Source organism: Miscanthus floridulus, chromosome 9 (genome assembly GCF_019320115.1).
Source record: "Miscanthus floridulus cultivar M001 chromosome 9, ASM1932011v1, whole genome shotgun sequence".
NCBI classification, from domain to species: Eukaryota; Viridiplantae; Streptophyta; class Magnoliopsida; order Poales; family Poaceae; genus Miscanthus; species Miscanthus floridulus.
This window is the reverse complement of record NC_089588.1, coordinates 67,010,555-67,033,376: the sequence shown is the minus strand read 5'-3', so window position 1 is coordinate 67,033,376 and position 22,822 is coordinate 67,010,555. Positions and strand designations below refer to the sequence as shown.

At 40.9% G+C, this 22,822-nt stretch overlaps 1 protein-coding gene across 1 annotated transcript; it reads right to left on the bottom strand.

The window, feature by feature from the left end:
• Nucleotides 1-14,012: 14,012 nt before the first annotated feature.
• Nucleotides 14,013-14,669, bottom strand: LOC136483199 (uncharacterized). The gene has a single exon (XM_066480261.1). It carries the CDS (start codon nucleotides 14,667-14,669, stop codon nucleotides 14,013-14,015), a length of 657 nt encoding a protein of 218 aa, XP_066336358.1.
• Between the last annotated feature and the right edge of the window lie 8,153 nt (nucleotides 14,670-22,822).

Sequence of the window (22,822 nt, the reverse complement as noted above, 5' to 3'; positions counted from 1 at the left end):
CGGCGACGTGCGGCTTCCACACGGCGTTCACAGTCTATCGCGGTTGGCCACTGAAGCCAAGCCGATCAAGCCATCAGTGTTCGGTAGGCCGACTTGACGACGCGATTTGCTAGCGATAAAACTCCTAATATGTGGACCATTAGCGCAAATTTCCTAAACCAAAGTTGAAGCCCTATATACCATCTACAATTACTCTTAAAGGATCATAGTCTAATTCCCAACCAATACCAAGTAATATCGTCCCAAAGTCAGCACGACAAAACTATAAAAGCATGAAGACTTAGAAATTTTCAAGTGTTGGAAATCAGTGAATTGTTGATTTTTGTGAGCTCAAAAAGACTAAGATATGCACATAATTAGCTCATGACCTAAAAATAAAAGTTGTTTCTCTACTCAAATACTACAACTTTTCTTTAGTGAACACATCCATGCAAAGTCTCTATGACATAGTTCAAACTAGGTCAAACATACTACATTTAAATGATAACTTGCACTTAAACTATGACTTAGTGACCAAATTAGCCTTAGTCATGAATACCAAAGTTGTTCACAATGACATTCTAAACATGTTTAGGGTATTACTAAGGTCACACAAGCATTTCATACATTGGTTGCATAAATTACTTCACAGGTCAACATGCATATCATCACTTAGGAGCTTAGTTTAGACAAAGTGATCTACATGAACAATGTTCCATTAGTCATCCTAAGTGTAGCTAAGATGTTTTAGTGACTAACATCAACCATTTACATATATTCACTCATGATCATAAGCATACATACAAGGAAACATAAAATAACAAAGCATGTTTCATATGTTTCAATTATAAAAGCTTATATATGAATGCTTGATGCTCATGCTCATGCAATGCAAGTCAAATTATGCAAGGCTAACACCTAGGGTGTTATAGCCCCTCCCCCTTATAAAAATCTTGTCCTAAGATTTGCAAGATCTACCATTCTTTGACAAAGGCTGGATAAACCTCACGTAAGTAATCCTCTTGTTCCCATGTGGCATCTTGTTCACTGTGATTATTCCACACCACCTTATAGAACTTAATGATCTTACTCCGTGTTACTCTTTCCATCTCTTCTAACACTCGGATTGGTTTCTCTTCATAGGTCAAATCCAATTGGAGCTTAATGTTGGTGGGTGCAATGGCTTCCTTAGGTACACGAAGACATCTCTTCAATTGAGAAACATGGAAGACATCAAATATGGCACTCATCTCTGGGGGAAGTTGTAACTTGTAAGCGACATTCCCTTTCCGTTCAGTAATCTTGTATGGCCCTACATATCTAGGTGCAAGCTTCCTTTTCACTCCAAATCTCTGCACTCCTTTCATGGGTGACACTTTCAAGTATACATAGTCTCCCACTTCAAAAGTCAGTGGTCTTCTTCTTTTATCAACATAACTCTTTTGTCTGGACTGAGCAACTTTCATATGCTGTTGAATAATACGCACTTGCTCTTTAGCTTTAGTGACAAAGTCAATGCCAAAGTATCTTCTTTCGCCGGGCTCAATCCAATTCAACAGAGTTCTACATTTCCTACCATACAATGCTTCCACAGTGTTGCAATGAGACTTTCGACTAAGTGCATCGGCTACAACATTGGCTTTCCCTGGATGGTAGTGCACTTCCAAATTGTAGTCCTTAATCAGCTCTAGCCATCTTCGCTGTCTCATGTTCAGCTCAGGTTGGGTAAAGATATACTTAAGACTTTTGTGGTCAGTATATACATGACATACATTGCCCAACAAATAATATCTCCATATCTTTAATGCATGAACAACCACTGCAAGCTCTAAATCATGTGTAGGGTAGTTGACTTCATGTTTTCTCAACTGCCAAGAAGCATAGGCAATCACTCTTCCTTCTTGCATGAGCACACACCCCAAACCTATACCCGATGCATCACAGAACACGTCGAAAGGCTTTTCAATGTCAGGTTGTGCTAAAACAGGAGCTATAGTTAACTGAGTCCTTAGGGTGTGAAAAGCTGCTTCACACTCTAGTGTCCATCTGAACTTTTCATCTTTCTAAAGGAGTTTAGTCATGGGCTTAGCTATCTTGGAGAAATCTAGAATGAAATGATGATAATATCCTACTAACCCTAGGAAACTCTGAACTTCATGAACCAAAGTCAAGGCCTTCCAATCCATGACCTCCTATACTTTAGATCGGTCTATAGATATTCCATCCCTTGATAAGATGTGACATAAGAAAGGTACCTTACTCAACCAAAATTCACACTTGCTAAACTTTGCATAAAACTTATGTTCCCTTAATATGGACAAAACAATTCTCAGATGCTCTGCATGATCTGCCTCATTCTCCGAATAAATTAAGATATCATCGATAAACACAACCACAAACTTGTCGAGCTCGGGCATGAATACCAAATTCAACAAGTACATGAAGTAGGCAGGAGCATTCATCAGTCCAAAAGACATGACCAAATACTCATACAAGCCGTACCTAGTGGAGAAAGTTGTTTTAGGTATATCCTCTGGCCTAATCTTTATCTGATGATAGCCTAACCTCAAGTCAATCTTGGAGAATACCTTTGCTTTTGCTAACTGATCAAACAAGATGTCGATGCGAGGCAATGGGTACTTGTTTTTAATTGTCACAGCATTAAGTGGCCTATAATCCACACACATTCTCAAGGACTTGTCCTTCTTCTTCACAAACAAAGCTGGACATCCCCATGGAGATGAACTGGGTTGAATGAGACCTTTATCCAATAGTTCTTGTAACTGAATTTTAAGTTTTGCTAACTCATTTGGTGGCATCCTATAGGGTCTTCTTGAGATAGGTGCTGTACCTAGCACTAACTCAATCTTAAATTCCACATCCCTATCAGGTGGTAAACCTGGTAACTCATCTAGAAATACATCAGGAAACTCATAAACCACTAGGATATCACATAGGGTAGTGGCTTGGATAGCACATGACAAGTTCTGGAGTTCAAAGTTGTAGGAAAGTGGTACTAGGAAAGCATTACCTCCCTTTGGCTCTCTCAACATAACTGTCCGAGTGCTAGTGTCAATGAGAACACCATGATGTTTCATCCAATTCATGCCTAAGATCACATTTATAGATAATCCGAGCAATATTATCAGATCCGTTGTATACTCCCTTCCTTGTATAGAGATGTGCACATTTTTAACCATCTTATTTGTAGAGATAGTGGCCCCAGCAGAATTTATACTATAACCACCCTTGCTCACCTCAACTATTTTCTGATCATGTCTAGATGCAAATGCTTGGCTCATAATCGAATGAGAAGCTCCTAAATCAAATAAAACAATTGTAGGATGTTTGTTGACAAGAAACATGCCAGCAGTGACCACCTCTCCTATGGGCACTTCTTCAACAACAGTATAGTGCACGTATCTAGGACGTGCCTTAGGGTTCGACTGCCTCTGATTTCCTTGGTTTTGATTGCTGATCTTCTTAGGAAGCGGGCATTCCTTGGCCTAATGACCTACTTGATTACAGTTGAAGCAGGGTTGATTGTTCTTGGGGTCCTATGGAGCTTCCTTGCCCTCCATTCCCCTTGGGTAAGGCAATGGTGAACACCTTATGGAATACCTTCTGAGGTCAGAACTTGGGTGCTGGTGGTCGACATGGTGGCCTAGATACCACTAGAGCTCTAGACTATGAAGATCCTGAGGCACCCACCTCAGCTGCCCTCTCACGGCTCTTTACTACCGCATGCAGATTGTTTTGGTTTTCCCGAGTCAATGCATCATTGATGAACTTGTTGTAGGTGGTGCACTTGGAGTTGGCCATAGTCTTCATCAACTTAGTGCCAAGACCTTGCTTGAAGCTTTCTATCTTCTTTTCTTCGGTGTCAACAAAACCCAGGGCATAACGGGATAGGTTGTTGAAAGCATGCATATATTCAGTAAGGGTCTTCGTCCCTTGTATGAGTCTCATAAATTTAGCCGCCTTCATGCACATTAGCCCTAGGGGAATGCGATATCCCCGAAAGGCCAACTTGAATTGCTCCCACAAAAACTATGCATTGGTAGGTAAGGAGGATAGGAAATGGGTCCACCAAATCCCTACTGGTCCCTGCAACTGATGGGACGCATACTCAGCCTTCTGGTGCTCGGTGACCCTCAGCAGATGGAACTTTTGCTCAATTATGTTGAGCCACTCATCCACCTAGAGCGGTTCCTCAGCCACCTTGAAGATAGGAGGCTTTGTATCTAGAAAATCCTTGAAGGTGCTATACTAGTTTGGCTCAGGCTCCTGTTGCTATGGGTGGGCACGAGCCATGTTCTACGCAATAAGGCATAGGGCTTCCTCCATAGTCCTTTGGCTTCCCAAGAATCGGGCAAAGAACTCACTAGTAGATGGTGGTGGCGGTGGTGGTAAGTCACCGTCATTGCCCTCTTGGCTGCTGCCTGCTCCAGCACGAGTGCGAGTCATCTGCAAAGTTACAACAATAAGTGATTATTAGATGATATCAAGAGATTGCAGATGAATTGTATAATTATGCCCAACTAAAATTACTGGAGAGAATCTTAAATTCATACAATAAAAATAGAGGCATAATAATTCATTCTCGCAACATGACATCACCAATTTGATCACTTATCGGGCTCACAGTGTGTTAACATACTAGTCACTAGGCGACTCTAATCTTCATTAAGATCACTGTCAAGGTCGGAGATAGGATCATCCTCATTCTCTGGCTCCACTTCTTCCTCGTCCCAGCCGTCATCTTCTACTAACATTTCTGGATCTTCATCTTCCTTACTAACGATTGGGTGCAGTTGGTTGTTCAGATAATACACCTCATACTGAAGATCCATCACTACATGCTAGGCCCGTGCAAGCTACTGGTGCAAGTCCCTTCATTCTAGTGATAGAGGGGCGGTTCATAATACCCCACAAAGTGCGAGACTCTCCAACGCAAAGCAGGAGTTCCAACATCAACAATAAACTCTCATGAGACAAAGTCATAATGGATAAGAGTTACATAACCGAGTAGAGATCTATAAGGGGAGGAACAATGTAATTATTGAATAATTATTTATCATGATGCATGCATGTTCCGTACGTCCTCACAAACTTAGGAAAAATTATTTCTAATGACATACAGGGTGGCATACATACGTTCTCTCATATAAAGCGTAACTAGTCAAGCTACACGTTTCGTTGTTAGTGTACCTGCATAAGAGTTTCATTTCAGCCCAAACCCCATAATTATATATGCAGAATGTAAATCTAAATACTTCCATATATGTATACCCATACATATACTTCTGTATCAAAGCTACCCAATGATAGTTTATACCCACAATTAAATACGCACCATATACACATGCAAGCATGCATACATAGGCATACCAAAGCTAACTCTCCTCGACCGCACACTCACATCTTGTGGTTATGCCACTCATCAACTTACCTTCTTACCTTAGCGTAGAGGCATTTGATCCATATATTATCATTCAAGCGAATGGCATCCATACAACAGCACGCCGTATGGACAACGAAAATAAAAAACCCCCAAGTTAGTACTTAAATAGCCACCTAATAGTCCTTAACTGGGCATAAGGAAAGTGATCACTGGCACACATTAGATTTCAACTCTATGTTTCAAATACCTATTTATATAGCTATTAGTTGCTAGAAATTGGTTTTGTAAAATAAAAACCTTTGTTTTAAATACACATGTGGCAATTAATGTTGAATCTTGCTCTGATGCTAGCTGTCGCAGAACCGACCAATTTCTAAGAGCACAAGTACAATGGCAGCCCGCAAGCGGTCGCACTGTCATACTTGAGCCCATATAAACCCAGTAGTTTAACGAGTACCACGGCAGGTCTCGATAAACGATCCACAAACAACCAAGATCATACATGATTCAGCATACATGACACATATTACATAAAGTTCGCAGAAACATTTCCATCATCAGAGTATGAAACAAAGTTATTACAAACCAAGTTTGATAGATAATAGCGAAAGCAAATTAAGTTCGAAAGTAGCATTTGCCTCACAGTCCACAAAAGCATATAGAGGAATTAGTAAAGAAGCCTGCCCAAGGCTTACTCCTCATCCACAGCGGGATAGACGCAACTCTTGCAATATCTATGATATACTGTGCCATCTGCAACAATGGGAATAAAACCCTGAGTACGAGAATGTACTCAGCTAGACTTACTTATCATAAACCAGAAATAAATCGACTCCAAGGATTATGCAAGGCTTTATAAGTGGAGTTAGCTTGACAACATTTTGCAGAAAAGTGATTAACTCAGTTATACAATTATAATTCTATTATAAAGTTAATTATAACTATCCATCTCTAAATTAGCAACTATCTTGTGCCAAACATGTGATACATCATTTTAAAAGCATACAATAGTAACCATTGTAGGTATAGTAATTCCATGTTTATCCGAACCATCATATTTCATAATACAATTACTACGATGTTGAGGCTAGCCAAGTTCCTCACTATCTGGGAGAGATGATGATTTGAATCGATTTCAACCAGCTAGGAATTTATTCCTAACACAAACCCAAACTTCCCCCGTCGGGGTCATGTCGGGTCACCTTTGGTACAACTCAGGTACACATTTCACGGGTTCATACAGCGCTGCGCAATCAGGGACTGACGGTAGCCAGGTCGCTCAAGCCATGCCTGCCCACAGTCCTGGACCTAGTCACTCAGGTCATGCTTGCCCACGGTCTATTGATCCACTCCCCGCAGAGGGCACACAACAGAATGAGGCCCGACCTGAGTTAAGCTACTCGGCTTCATGGTCGGAACGAGTTATCCGGCCAGCTAAGTGATAGGCATGTGTTCAATCTTGTCAAAAGTGCCAACAACGGTATGATCCTTAATCGGCACAGACAGAATCACATGAGTCAATCTACGCATAGACTCCACCCGGCCTCGATTTACATTACCCCATGGTTCTTTTCCACGATAGCAAATATAGCCAACCATGCTTCGGTATCCACCTATATCTCGCAGGTGACAGGAAATCACCCGACTTCTACCGGTCTAAGTATGGCTAAGCATATATTCGATCCTGGACCTACACAGGGATAAAGGTATATTTTTGGACAAGAAAATTATATGCATCAAGTGGTTCCAATCAACTCTTATAACATAATGCATCAAGTAATATTTTGTAAAACACTGGGAGACTTAGAATGCTCCGGGGCTTGCCTTTCAGAAAAGAAGTGGGCGGTGATCAGGGCACTCAGGGAGCTCTTCTAGATTATGCTCCACTTTTTTGGGAGCTACGGCTTGAGGATTCTCCTACTGGTCCCCTTCCTCTTCTTCATTGAATTCCAGCAACGTTATCTCCTCGGTCGATCCTATATGCATGACCATGGAATAAGATATTGCGAATGCATATATGATGACATGTATAATATGATAAGAAGTGATGAATGCATCCTTGTAAGCATTTTCAACAGCATGGTATTAAGGTAATAACAAGTGCATCCTATTTTACTGAGTAGGTGCATATCTCTTCTTGATTACTTAATCAAACACTTCTGCAATTCATTTACTAAACCATAAAATAGTAGCTACTTATTTTACCCATAACTGGAGTTATATATATCGAAATCATATGAATTTGGACATTCTGGGAAGCTTATGAAATTGTATACAACTTTCTTTTAGTACTCAAGATGTGATTCAATAGTTATCTAGGTCAAACAAATCAGTAAATCAAATCTATCTAGAAAGTAAATATTTCATACAGCAAACTTGTAACAGCTATAACTCTAAAACCTTAAGTCCTATGACTGTGAAAATTTAACATAAGATTAGTAAGTTATCTACAACTTTGTTATTAACAAGTTTTACAGCAACGTTCATTATCCACATGCAATCATCCACACAATCAAAACTATACATGCAGCCTTGTAATTGAATTATAAAGTGATAATTAGTTAGTTGCATATAATCAATTGATTCTAAGCCCTACAATTTACGTCAACAGTTACTATGCATCATAAGAACCATAGAAAACATCATGGACAACCCCAATTTAATTACTTAAATTCCTTTATTAATTTAATTAGATCATTAGGATAAATAACAAACATACACTAAATGTACACAATAAATTCTCATAAAATTACAATAGCTTCCTATTGCTCACAATAGACTACTGTGAAAATTTCATACCATTTGCACATGTATAACATCCTATGCAAAAATGAGAAGCTAGCAAGGGTTATTTTAGTAAAAGTAGAAAACTCTATAGAAAAGTGTCAAACAACAGGTTCTATATTTTTCATAGCTTCATATTAATGCCATGCTACTGTATAAAATTTTTCATAGGAATATGTTACATATTTTTATTTCTACAATTTTTCTCAGAAAATACCATTTATTATTAGATAAATAGAAAGATCATATTTCAATTAAGTTTACTGCAAGATTAATATTTTTCCTAGCTAGAGCATGTCAACACAAGACTAACAAAATTGGAATAACAATTTTATCACATTTCTAGTTCAAGGTATCTAATTTACAAGATTCTAAACATACAAAAAGCATTTATCTAAATGCATTTTAATACCCAATAAAAATATCAGAACCTGTATATATCATATTTTTATAAAATACTACACTTTCTAAGGAACACTACTAAATTTTGTTCACAAGATTTGGATCTCTAGAACTCCACTTATCATTTTTCAAAGTTTGCATCAAATCTAAAAATGAATAACTATCCTTTAGCCCTACAGTCACTGACAGGCGGAACCCGTAGGTCAGTTGACCCCACATGTCAGCGACGACGAAAATAGAGGAACGCGCGGGACGGCGCTATCTCATCGGCAGCGACCTCTCCTACGACGGCACCTAGACTATAGTGACCCCCACGACCTTGCGCACACGATAGGGTATCTAGGTGGACGGATTATAGAAGCAAAGGACGACGGCAGCGGCCATGGTGGTGCGGCAGACGCGGTCGACGGCGATAGGCCAGAGGTGACCATGACGACTCGATCTAGGGCTCGGCCAAGACTATATCGGCTACGGCGAAGCTATCTCAACCACTATCGTGGCAAACAACGGATGGAGGCGGTGCGGCCACGGTGATGGAGCATGGCGGTAGAACACCGGTGAGGTCCACACACGGCACGGCGGCTTACCGGGCGTGGCTAGTAAGCGAATGTGGGCGCGGTGCGACAGTAGGAACACAGTGAAGCTGCTACAGTGGCGAAAAAGCGATGTGGGGCAAGCTTGGTGGCTGGCAAGGCGATGGCGACGAGCTTGGCACTACGGCTTCTACTGTGGACTGAGGCAAAAATGAAGGAGGCAGCAAGAAAGGAAATGTGAGCACGGGGAGGGAGCGGGCGAGTGCGAAGCATGATGTAGTGCGCTCTAGCCTGGCGTGGCCTGGCGGTTCAGGATGTCGGCGACGTACGGCTTCCACGCGGCGTTCATGGTCTACCACGGTCGGCCACTGAAGCCAAGCCGATCAAGCCATCAGTGTTCGACAGGCCGACTTGATGACGTGATTTGACATCGATAAAACTCCTAATCCATGGACCATTAGCGCAAATTTCCTAAACCAAAGTTGAAGCCCTATATACCATCTACAATTACTCTTAAAGGATCATAGTCTAATTCTCAACCAATGCCGAGTAATATCGTCCCAAAGTCGCCACGACAAAACTGTAAAAGCATAAAGACTTAGAAATTTTCTAGGTGTTGGAAATCAGTGAATTATTGAATTTTGTGAGCTCAAAAAGACTAATCTATGCACATAATTAGCTCATGACCCAAAAATAAAAGTTGTTTCTCTACTCAAATACTACAACTTTGCTTTAGCGAACATATCCATGCAAAGTCTCTATGACATAGTTGAAACTATGTCAAACATACTACATTTAAATGATGACTTGCACTTAAACTATGACTTAGTAACCAAATTAGCCTTAGTCATGAATACCAAAGTTGTTCATAATGACATTCTAAACATGTTTAGGGTATTAATAAGGTCACACAAGCATTTCATACATTGGTTGCATAAATTACTTCATAGGTCAACATGCATATCATCACTTAGGAGCTTAGTTTAGACAAAGTGATCTACATGAACAATGTTCCATTAGTCATCCTAAGTGTAGCTAAGATGTTTTAGTGACTAACATCAACCATTTACATATATTCACTCATGATCATAAGCATACATACAAGGAAACATAAAATAACAAAGAATGTTTGAAAGGGTCGAGATGGCGACTAGAGGGGGGGTGAATAGTCCTTTTTAAAATTAATCACGTCAGCTAACCGAAACAAGTGTGGAATTAAAACTATCGGTCTAGCCAAGACTACACCCCTCTATCTATGTTCTCTAGCACTTTTCAAAGATACTAATTAAGCAACTAAGGTGCAAGGCAAGCTAGAGCTCTCCTAACCAATTCTAGGAGCAAGGTCATACAAACCTATGCCACTAGTACTTTAAGCAACAAGGGAGCTCCTACACATGCTAGTAAGCAAAAACACAAAGCCAACTAAGCTCACTAGCAATGCTCAATAACAAGGCAACCAATGCCAAATTAGAGAGCGCAATTACTTAGCTACACACACTAAGCAATGTGACTAACAAGGTGACCAAATTAGCCATCAAGGGAGCTACTTCTATGCTACACAAGCAAGAAGGTAACTAGCAAGCTACACAAGCTAACTAATTACAAAAGCAACAACACAAGCTCAATGTATATGAAAGTAATCACAAGCTTGTGTAATGGGGATGCAAACTAACAAGAAGAACAAGGTTGACACGATGATTTTTCTCCCGAGGTTCACGTGTTTGCCAACATGCTAGTCCCTGTTGTGTCGACCGCTCACTTGGTGGTTTGGCGGCTAATTGGCATCACCTACCAAGCTCGCACATCGGGCGCCGCAAGAACCTACCTCAGAAGTGAGGGTAGCTCAATGACACGCTTTACTAAAGTTGCTCTTCACGGCTCCCACGGGGCGAGCACAATGCCCCTCACAAAGCACTTCTCTGGAGTGCCGCACAAACTTCTTGCATGCTTCGACGGAGACCACCACCAAGCCATCTAGGAGGTGGCAACCTCCAAGCGTAACAAGCACCACCGGCTTGCAACTCAATCACCTAGTGCCAGTCGATGCAACCTCATGATGCAATCGCACTAGAATCTCTCACTCACACAATCGGATGATCACTATCAAGTATGCATGAGATGGAGGGCTCCCAAGCACTACCACATAGGCCACCAAGGCTCTAGTGTGCTCTCCTTCTAGCCCAAGGCCAACCATGGCTTCCATTTATAACTCCATAAACAAATAGAGTCATTACCCCTTCACTGGGCATTTTTTTGGGTCGACCAGACACATCACCAGACGCTACATCGGACGCACCGATCGTGAATACCGGACATGTCTGGTCGCTATACCAGACACGTTCGATAGCTGCTAGATAGCCACATGTCCCACTGTTGCCTCTGCGTCCGATCGAGTCCAGTAAGCCTCCAGGGCCGATCGAACGCGTCTGTTAGAAGCTGACCGGACGCTAAACCTCAGCGTCCGGTCGAGTACAGTAAGCACACACTAACGACCGGACACATCCGGTCACACTGGACCGGATGCTGCCAGCGTCCGATCGACTGTTCCACCGAACACCGATTTTGCTGATTCACACCGGACGCATCCGGTGTGGCGACCGGACGCGTCCGGTCGCTGAGTATGTTGCCATATACCGGATGTGTCCGGTCACCATACCGAATGTGTCCAGTCACTCTGTAACCAGCATGACTAACTCTTTTTCAACTCTATCTTCTTCACCCTTGCTTAAATGTGCCAACCACCAAGTGTATCACCTTGTGCACATGTGTTAGCATATTATCACAAACATTTTCAAGGATGTTAGCCACTCAACTAGCCACGCCACTCGATCCTAGCGACGATGCAAAGTTAGATCACTCGAGTGGCACTAGATGACCAATATGCAAACAAGTTTGCCCCTCTTGATAGTACGGCCATCTATCCTAAATCCGGTCATAAACTTCTCTACACACCTATGACCGGTGAAATGAAATGCCCTAGGTTATACCTTTGCCTTGCGCATTCCATTCCATCTCCTCCAATGTCGATGCAACACATGCACCAACACGATCAACAATGATATGATCCATTTCATATCATCACGCGGTCATATTGGTTCATCGATCTTGACTTCACTTGCTTTTCATCGTTGCCTTCGTCCATCGGCGCCAAGTCTTGCTCAAGCTTCACCGCCACGTGGTCCATCGCTCCAAAGCCTCCGACTTGCCCTTCACGCTTGCAACCGGTCCATCAAGCCAAGTCTTGTTTTGATCTTCTCCACCTTGATCACATGACTCAATGTCATGTCTCATGTGCAATGAGCTCCTTCATCATCACATGTGTGAGCTTTGCAACATCTTCAAGCCATTTTCACCTTCATGGCATATGTTGCTCACACATATGTACCTATGGACTAATCACCTGTGTATCTCACATAAACACAATTAGTCCACCTAGGTTGTCACTCAATTACCAAAACCACACAAGGACCTTTCAATCTCCCCCTTTTTGGTAATTGATGACAACTCTACAAAGATATGGAAATTAAGCTCTTTTGGATTCATGTTGCTTGCCCAAGCAATTTTACCATGTGAAAATGATTTTGGACAAGTACCACAAACCCGAGATGGTAGTATTAGCTCCCCCTACATATGTGCTAGAGTGTTTGATTTGAAGGTTGCACATATGCATAGATTAAAATTGTGGGAGAGTAATTACTATCAAATGATGCTAAGGTGTATAGAATAAACCTTTGAAGTGTGTACCAATCGGAGTTGCACCTTTAAGTTCATCCTTAGCACCATGGTTAGCTAGATATCACTTGGAAATAAAAGCACTAGATACCTTGTGAGATCAACATTAAAAGCAAGGTACTAGCATTACTTGAAAAGCATACCAAGCGTCTAGCTATCATCCTATGCATGCTAGTTATCAAATCATCATTCAAGTTCTACAACTAGCATACACCACACAAGCATGCATATTGAATTTGAAAGCTTATGCAATGCAAGCAAGCACATGAATATGCACATATCAAATGCAATCTATCAAAGTTCATGAGCTTGCTCCCCCTACTTGTGTGCTTCTCTTGTCCAAGAATTTTGATCCATCTCTTTTCTTCAATGTTGCTCTCCCTCTTTGTCCATGTCCATGTCCAACCTCTACTTCTTTGAGCTTTTATATCTTATCTCTCCCCTTTGTACAATCTCAATCTCTAAGCTTTTGATGTGCACACGTCTATGTAGCACGTGTAGCAAGTTGTTGTGGCCTGATCTTCTTATAGGATCTGCGAACTTGATAAATTGTCGTTGCACGACCTGGTGAAGAGGCAATGCACCGTGAGGCTGTCCACGTGATGAACTACCGAGACAATCACCCTTCCACGTACCGACAAACAGCCCATGCAATCACGCCGTATAGACATGAAGGCACAAACTGGGTGAACCATAGTTCAGCATTCTACAACTCCCTGAGGAGTCAAAAGAACAAGTTTGCAAGCCTCTCAAGACTCACGCATAAACAAAACTCCACGAGTTTGTGTATTCTGAATTCAGCTAATCAAGATCCGACCTTTCATTGTCTAGTACAAGATATATATAGGGATAGGGATGTTCAGCTTGGAGTAAATGGCAGCATGCGCATGCACCAGTGGATTTTGTGGCTGGTTCACGCGTCTTTCAGCTTCTGATAGCAGTTACTAAAATGAGCATAACTCTTTATTGGGAAGTCCAAATAATGAGCTGTTTGATGGGCTGGAAAGTAGACTTGAAGACGCTTCCATCCACATATAGAACACCATCTAACTCCTTGTATTCTGTCCGCGGTGATGCTTGGAATTCATACCATGTATCAGTCATCTAGCTTCTGGTTGCATTTCCATGCAAAGGTGATGAACCACCATTTTATTCTTGCACACCATAGGCTTCTTGGTTCAAATGTCCAGAGGCTTGAATCCATCTTCATCCCATGCTGGTTCATACACTCCATCATTCCTAAGGACATTGGAACAAGAACTCAAAAGCATAGGCTCATTCAACATAAACTGATTATTAAACATAAGGTTAGCGTTCACCTGAGAATGAATTTCCTTCTCCAATTGTTTAGCTCTACTTCTTGTAATTGGACCAGCTTTATCAAGTGGAGTTTCATTTGAAGATGAGTGAATGCTAGGAATGTCCTCATTAGCCTCCCCCTCTTGAGAAGGAGTCGTCCTCGACTCAGGCTCACCAACAAATGGAAGCAAGTCTTTGACATTGAATGTTGTACTCACATTGGAATATTCAGGTGGCAGCTCAATTTTGTAAGCATTATCATTTATCTTGTGTAAAACCTTGAACGGACCATCACCCCTAGGAGATAACTTACTCTTGCGCTGTTGGGGAAATCGATCCTTGCGTAGATGCAACCACACGAGGCCTCTGGGCTGGAATGTAACCTTCTTCTTACCTTTGTTCGCTTGCTTTGCATATTGTGCTGATTTCTTCTCGATATTCCTTCTTGTCTCATCATGTAGCTTCTTGAGAAAATCGGATCTCTTTACGGCATCCAAGTTAACTTGTTCCTGTAATGGTAAAGGCAAAAGATCCATGGGAGTATGCGGTTTAAACCCATAAACAATTTCAAATGGACAAAAGTTTGTTGTGGAATGGACTGCCCTATTATAAGCAAATTCAACATGTGGAAGGCAGTCTTCCCACTACTTCAAATTCTTTTTCAACACAGCACGCAACATGGTGGACAAGGTACGGTTGACAACTTCAGTTTGCCCATCGGTTTGCGGATGACAAGTGGTGGAAAATAACAACTTTGTACCAAGTTTAGCCCATAACGTCTTCCAAAAATAGCTTAGAAATTTTGTATCCCGATCTAAAACAATAGTCCTTGGTACTCCATGTAAACGAACGACCTCCCTGAAAAACAAATCAGCAACGTGTGAAGCATCGTCATTCTTATGACATGGAATAAAATATGCCATTTTAGAGAATCGGTCAACAACAAAGATAGAATCCCTCCCCCTCTGAGACCGAGGTAACCCTAAAATAAAATCCATGGATATATCTTCCCAAGGTACATTCGGAACTGGTAATGGAGTATAAAGACCATGGGGATTAAGGCGGGACTTAGCTTTCAAGCAGATTATGCAGCGTGCAACATGTCGCTGGACATCACGTCGCATATGTGGCCAAAAGAAATGATCGGAGAGCATGTCCAATGCCTTTTTGACGCCAAAATGACCAGCTAAGCCACCAGCATGTGCTTCCTACAAAAGAAACGGATGAATCAAGCAGGCTGGAATGCATAGTTTGTTAGTGCGAAATAAAAAACCATCATGCACATAATACTTGTCCCAGCCTTTTCCTGCAATGCAATGAGAGAAAGGTTCTTTAAAATCAGAATCAGCTGCATAGAGTGTTTTAATGGATTCCAAACCAAGCACTTTTGTATCTAATTGTGTAACCAAACCACATCTCTGTGATAAGGCATCGGCAACAATGTTATCTTTTCCACGCTTATGTTTTACAACATAGGGAAATGTTTCAATGAACTCAATCCATTTAGCATGTCTATGGTTCAGTTTGCCTTGACTTTTTAGATATTTCAAAGCTTCATGATCAGAATGGATGACAAATTCTTTAGGTAACAAATAATGTTGCCAAACTTCCAAAACTCGAACTAAGGCATAAAGCTCTTTATCATAGACAGAATAATTCAGATGTGGACCATTCAACTTTTCAGAAAAGTAGGCAACAGGTTTACCTTCTTGAAGTAGTACACCTCCTATGCCAATACCACTTGCATCACATTCGATCTCAAATGTCTTACCAAAATCAGGAAGTTGTAGCAGCGGTGCTTCACAAAGCTTTGTTTTCAACTCATTGAAGGCTTGGTCTTTTTCATCACCCCACTTGAATGGAACATCCTTCTTTGTCAAATTGTTGAGGGGTGCAGCGATGGTGCTGAAATCTTTAACAAAACGCCTATAAAAACCTATAAGACCATGAAAACTTCGAACTTGACTCACATTTGTAGGTGTAGGCCAATCCTGTATTTCTTTAACCTTCTCTTCATCAACCTGAATACCATCTGCGGAAACAACAAAGCCAAGGAAAACAACACGGTCTGTGCAAAAGGTGCACTTAGCAATGTTGCCATACAATTTCTCTTCCCTCAAAACAGCAAGTACTTGACGGATATGATCAAGATGTTCATCAAATGATTTGCTATAGATCAGAATATCATCAAAATAAACAACTACAAACTTGCCAATGAAAGCTCGTAAAACATGGTTCATTAAGCGCATAAAAGTTGAAGGAGCATTTGTCAAGCCAAATGGCATCACAAGCCATTCATAGAGACCAATTTTAGTTTTAAACGCTGTTTTCCATTCATCACCAAGTTTCATGTGGATTTGATGATAGCCACTACGCAAATCAATCTTGGTGAAAATGATGGAATCACTCAATTCATCTAACATGTCATCAAGTCATGGAATGGGATGGCGATATCGAACAGTTATAGCATTGATAGCACGACAATCAACACACATGCACCAAGAGCCATCTTTCTTTGGAACTAAAAGAACGGGAACAGCACATGGTGATAAGGATTCATGAACATACCCTTTGTCCAAAAGCTCTTTTACCTATCGCTGAATTTCCTTTGTCTCTGTGGGATTGGTGTGGTAGGCTGGACGATTTGGAAGAGAAGCGCCTGGTACCAAATCAATTTGATGCTCAATTCCACGGAGTGGAGGAAGTCCAGCTGGTATCTCATCAGGAAAAACATCTTTGAAGTCCTATAAGAGATCAAGAACAACACTAGGCAGCGATGAAGGTAAATCATTAGTTGAAAGTAGGACCTCCTTGTGCAAGAGCACAAAGAATGGGGCTGTGGTGTTTCTCACTTCTCTCATATCACTCTTGCTCACAAAGAGACACTCAGTGTGGCATGGCTATTTAGGATTGGCATGAGTCTTTATGTGGCTGGATGGGTTAGAACTCTCTCCCTTACTTGTGTTGGGGATCTCACTCAATTTTCTTTTGTCAGATTCCTCTCTTTTCTTGCGAGCCATATCTGAAGCATGTATCTCCTCTGGAGATAATGGAATAAGAACCACCTTCTTGTCATTGTGAATGAAAGTGTGTTTGTTAGACCGTCCAAAATGCACCAAGTCCACATCAAATTGCCAGGGCCGACCAAGCAGCAAATGGCATGCTTGCATGGGGACAATATCACAATCCACCTCTCCATGATAATCACCAATGGAAAATGACAAATGAATCATGGCTGAAACCTTAACTATCCTAGAATTATTCAACCATTGCATATGGTATGGATGTGGATGGCGACGTGGCTACAAGCCAAGCTTCGCAACAAGCAAAGCACTAACAATATTATTGTAGCTCCCACCATCTATGATGAAACGGCACACTTGTCCTTTCACTTTGCATCTGGATTGAAATAAATTATGGCGTTGTCCTTGTTCAGCAGCAACAAATTGAGTGGAAAGAACTCGCCTCACCACCAAAGAAGGAGATGGTGTGTTCATTATAGAACACATCAAATCAGGAAAATCAGCAAGCAACTCATCAAAATCATCACTAGTAATCTCGTCAAAAGATGGAGAAACAACATCTTGTAATAGGTCATTGTGAGCAAAAGTTGGAATGGGTTGAATGGCTAAACAATTTAGACCTAGCTCAAATGTACCATCCTCTGTTGAATACTCACAAGTGTCAAGATTAAGATCTACAAATACATTGTTAAACTCGTCCTCCTCTTCACTTTGGGAATCATAAGAACCATCAGCAAGTGCAATAATAGTACGACGATTGGGACATTCAGCTTGCTTATGCCCATGACCACCACACTTAAAACACTCAATCTTGCTTGTCTTGCGTTGGGTGGCTGTAGTAGAAGAAGTGGGCTGACATGAACTCATAGCTTTACCTTTCACATCCAATTGTTTGGAAGAAGTTGGAAGATATCTATTTGCTCCACGAGATGAGGATTTGGGCATTGCAGCTCCTTGCTATTGGAATTGAGGTGTGACATCCCCTTGCTGTTGGGAATGACGCCATGAAGCATTGTATTTGTAAGACGTAGCAATTTGCCTTTCAGCCCTCTTTGCAAAATGAACCAACTCGGTGAGACATGTGTAGGTTGTCATATCCACTTTATCAGCAATGGGTTTATTGAGGCCAACTAGAAACCAAGCCATTGTGGATTCCTCATCTTTAGTTATCCCTGTACGAAGTACACACATTTCCAATTCTTGAAAATATTCATCAACAGTACGAGTACCTTGCACAAGACGTTTCAGCTTCAAATGTAGATCATGAGAGTAATATGCTGGAACAAAACAACGTCGCATTTCTCTCTTCATGTCTTCCCAAGTTATACGAACATGCCCAACTCTCTGATATTCAGTACGGACCTGATTCCACCAAGTTATGGCATAGCCTTTAAACTTAATGGCTGCAAGCTTTGCCTTCTTTTTAGCAGAGTATTCATACAAATCAAATATTTGTTCCACCTTGGTCTCCCATTCAAAATAAGCATTAGCATTCTCCTGTCCGCTGAAAGGGGGAATAGACACTTTCACGTTTCTTAAACCATCATCATTACGACAACGATGGCGGTCACGATAACCATGATGGCCACCACCATGTCGATGATCATCCATGTCAGACAACATATCATCATCACCATCATAATCTCTACCTCCAACTAGAACGCGCCGAGCACGACCAAAACCATGGCCAAACCCACCACGTCCATGTCCATGACCAGCGGCACGACATGGTGCCTCGTTATCCTCATTGTCATCATCCTCATTTGGTGGTGGTTCTCTATGAGGAATGTTCAATTGGAGAGTTTATAGTTGTTGCATCAAATCATTCATTTGTGTACGCAGCTCCTGGAATTCCTCCACCGAAACAGCGGCACCATCTCCACGTCCTGCCATATTAGTAGAGGGGAAAAAAGGACAATATATATGTAGAATATATGTGGAATCACTCCCTCACCACTTGCTGAACAAGTTCTTTCTCTTCCTAGAAAGGGCAAGAACCGGGGCTGCAATCTATAGTGGAAGAGTGAAGAGACTATGGTGCAACAGCTCACGGTGCTTTTAAGTGGAGCTTGGTGGGGTAATATGTAAATGGAATGCGCTGAAATGTAGTAATGCAAAACCGAATAATAATCCAAGAACTCAAGTCTAAGTTGCTGAATATAAAGGAAAAGATGCTCAAAGAAAGGAACAAGATGTAGGAAGTGGATAGATGAACACCAATTGCACCAACCGAAACTTGTTGCTGCCCAAACCCCTTTGTGGTGTGCTGAACACAATTCTCTTTTATTTCTTTTCTTTCCTTTTTTTTTGAACAAGAACTCGTTGTTTTTAGTCCTTCTTTTGACCCATATACATCTCTTCTTTTAACCTTTGTGAGAAACGCAGCACAACTTTCAACTAAAGGGGCACATAAGGATCAACTAAGATGGACGGCGCAGCACAAAAACAAGAAACTCGCGTGGGGAATTTGTGGCAGGTAGAAAACAAGGGTGGAATGGGTGGGGGTTTTTTTATTTATATATATGCAGCAAGCAATGACGATCAGAACAAGGGTGGGATGGGTGGGTACATGCAGCAAGCGATTTGATGATTAGAACAAAGATAACAACTAGAATGATGTGGAAAAGAAAAATTCAGCAACTAGACAAATCTTAAAGGATTAAAATTCGATAAAGCAAACTACAAAATCAGTAGCATGTATGAATTTGGGCTGTAGGTTTTCTTTTTTGGCTATTAGTGGACAGTAGGTATATAAACTCTACCCTACCAAAAACAAGAACAATCCTAACGAGTAAACAGAGGCTCTGATACCAGATGATGTGCACACGTCTATGCAGCACGTGTAGCAAGTTGTTGTGGCCCGATCTTCTCATAGGATCTGCGAACTTGATAAATTGTTGTTGCGCAACCTGGTGAAGAGGCAATGCACCACGAGGCTATCCACGCGATGAACTACCGAGATAATCACCCTTCCACGTACCGACGAACAGCCCACGCAATCACGCCGTATAGACATGAAGGCACAAACTGGGTGAACCGCAGTTCGGCGTTCTACAACTCCCTCAGGAATCGAAAGAACAAGTTTGCAAGCCTCTCAAGACTCACGCATAAACAAAACTCCACGAGTTTGTATATTCTGAATTCAGCTAATCAAGATCTGACCTTTCATTGTCTAGTACAAGATATATATAGGGATAGGGATGTTCAGCTTGGAGTAAATGGCAGCATGCGCATGCACTAGTGGATTTCGTGGCTGGTTCGTGCGTCTTTTAGCTTCTGATAGCAGTTACTAAAATGAGCATAACTCTTTATTGGGAAGTCCAAATAATGAGCCGTTTGATGGGCTGGAAAGTAGACTTGAAGATGCTTCCATCCACATATAGAACACCATCTAACTCCTTGTATTCTGTCCATGGTGATGCTTGGAATTCGTACCATGTATCAGTCATCTAGCTTCTGGTTGCATTTCCATGCAAAGGTGATGAACCACCATTTTATTCTTGCACACCATAGGCTTCTTGGTTCAAATGTCCAGAGGCTTGAATCCATCTTCATCCCATGCTGGTTCATACACTCCATCATTCCTAAGGACATTGGAACAAGAACTCAAAAGCATAGGCTCATTCAACATAAACTGATTATTAAACATAAGGTTAGCGTTCACCTGAGAATGAATTTCCTTCTCCAATTGTTTAGCTCTACTTCTTGTAATTGGACCAGCTTTATCAAGTGGAGTTTCATTTGAAGATGAGTGAATGCTAGGAATGTCCTCATTAGCTTTCATATCTTTGTACAATCTCTCCTCCTTTGTCATCAATTTCCATAAAAGGTGTGCTTCTCATTAATGCAAAGGTATGCATTTGGGGTAGATGGTTGAGGCTTGAATCTTGCATTTTTTATGGACATCACTTGTTTGTTGGAATGACACCACTTGTAGATACCACTTGTAACTTGTACCACTTGTATCTTGTGTAAGGCTTCTTGAAATACCACATATAGGATCTTTTCTTGATACCAATTTGTGAGACACCTCCCCCTATGTGATAGCATGGGTCATCCATTTGATATACTTGAGCTCTTGTAGGTAAGGGATGCATTCTTTATTTGATGATCACTTAAAGTTGAGGATCACTTGTGGAACCATTTTCTTGCATGATTGATATTATGTGTAGATGTGATATCACTTGAAAGAATCTTCTAGTATGGAACCACTTGTTGGATTTTTCAATACAAACCATTTCTTGAACATTTGCTATCTTCATGAGTACCACTTATAGGATATCACTTGTGAGTTGATCTAGACATTATTTGTAGATTCTTGACAAAATACTTGAGTCTAGATACCATTTGAAATATACAAACTAGATATCCATTTGCATTGTTGTCTTGTGCTTGTACTCTTATCACTATCATGAGCTTCTATGATTGACTTGAACTAAATTGATTTGCCTAAGCTTCCAAGTCCGGTTTGAATCAATGACAAGCTTCTTCACACCTCTTGCAAGGGTTATCTTGCTAATGTTGTACTTGTCACTTGTTAGCAATCCAAATTGAGTCAAGTACTTGGGTTCACAAGCTCATGAACAAATTCATGTACTAACCACTAGATCAAGTAATCATTCAAACAATAGTGGTAGGCTATGAATTTAAGCATTTCATTTGTTATGCATGATCCTATGAAGCATGTACTATATGCACTAACCGCATACTAGTAAGGGGTGAAATGATCATGCACATTACAATGATACCTTTGCTATGTTGAAGTAGAGGATAGTCACATAGATTCCAATTCATTACTCCAATAGCAATGTGAAGTCCAATTATAAGCTTGGTGAAGACCAATAGATACCATGTTGAATTTCATTCTTCACCCATATGAAATGAATACCACTTATGATCAAGTGCACTTTCTTGTTGTGGTTGGCTTGTTTTATCTTTTGATCTTTGCTTGCATGAGAGCATCAATTTGAGAATACCACTTGAAATATCATGACTAGCTCTCTTTTAGGTGTTGCTTGTTTTTCTTGATCAACCCTTTTGATTGCTTCAACTAAGCATCTCAAATGTTCCTCAGATCACCACTTCCATGTTAGCCTTCCAAGTACCACACTTGGTTCACCTACACATAGGCGGCAAGCCCCTACACTAGGGAGAAGTGACCTCTCTCTAAGAATCATTCTTGATACTCACTTGAAATGACTTGATTGATTGATCCAAGTGATGGACTTAACTTGGTGAGTAACCTTGATTCCTTCTTTAAGTCCTTTTCTTTCTTCTTGTTTAAGTCCTTTTCTTTCTACCAAATGATTTCCAATAGTCACTAGAACTTAAACTTCAACTTTATCTTGAGTTTGATCTTGATCTTCTAATTTGAGTACCGAATGTGTGCAAAGTACACTCCACAATCAAATGGCCTTGTACTCTTTGCTTGTCATGCTTTTAGATCATATCAAAACCAAACTTAGGTACCTCAATTACTTATAAATATGTTTCCAACTTGAGGACCTTTCAATCAAAGTGACTCTAGAGCAATCCAACATTTGTCACTTTTCTGGCAGATTCTGTACTCTTTAAAGAAAAATGCATATTTCCCAAAGTACTAATCCAAATACCATGAAATTTGGTGGAGGTGTGCATTACTAAGTTATCTAGTAGCTGTAAAAATT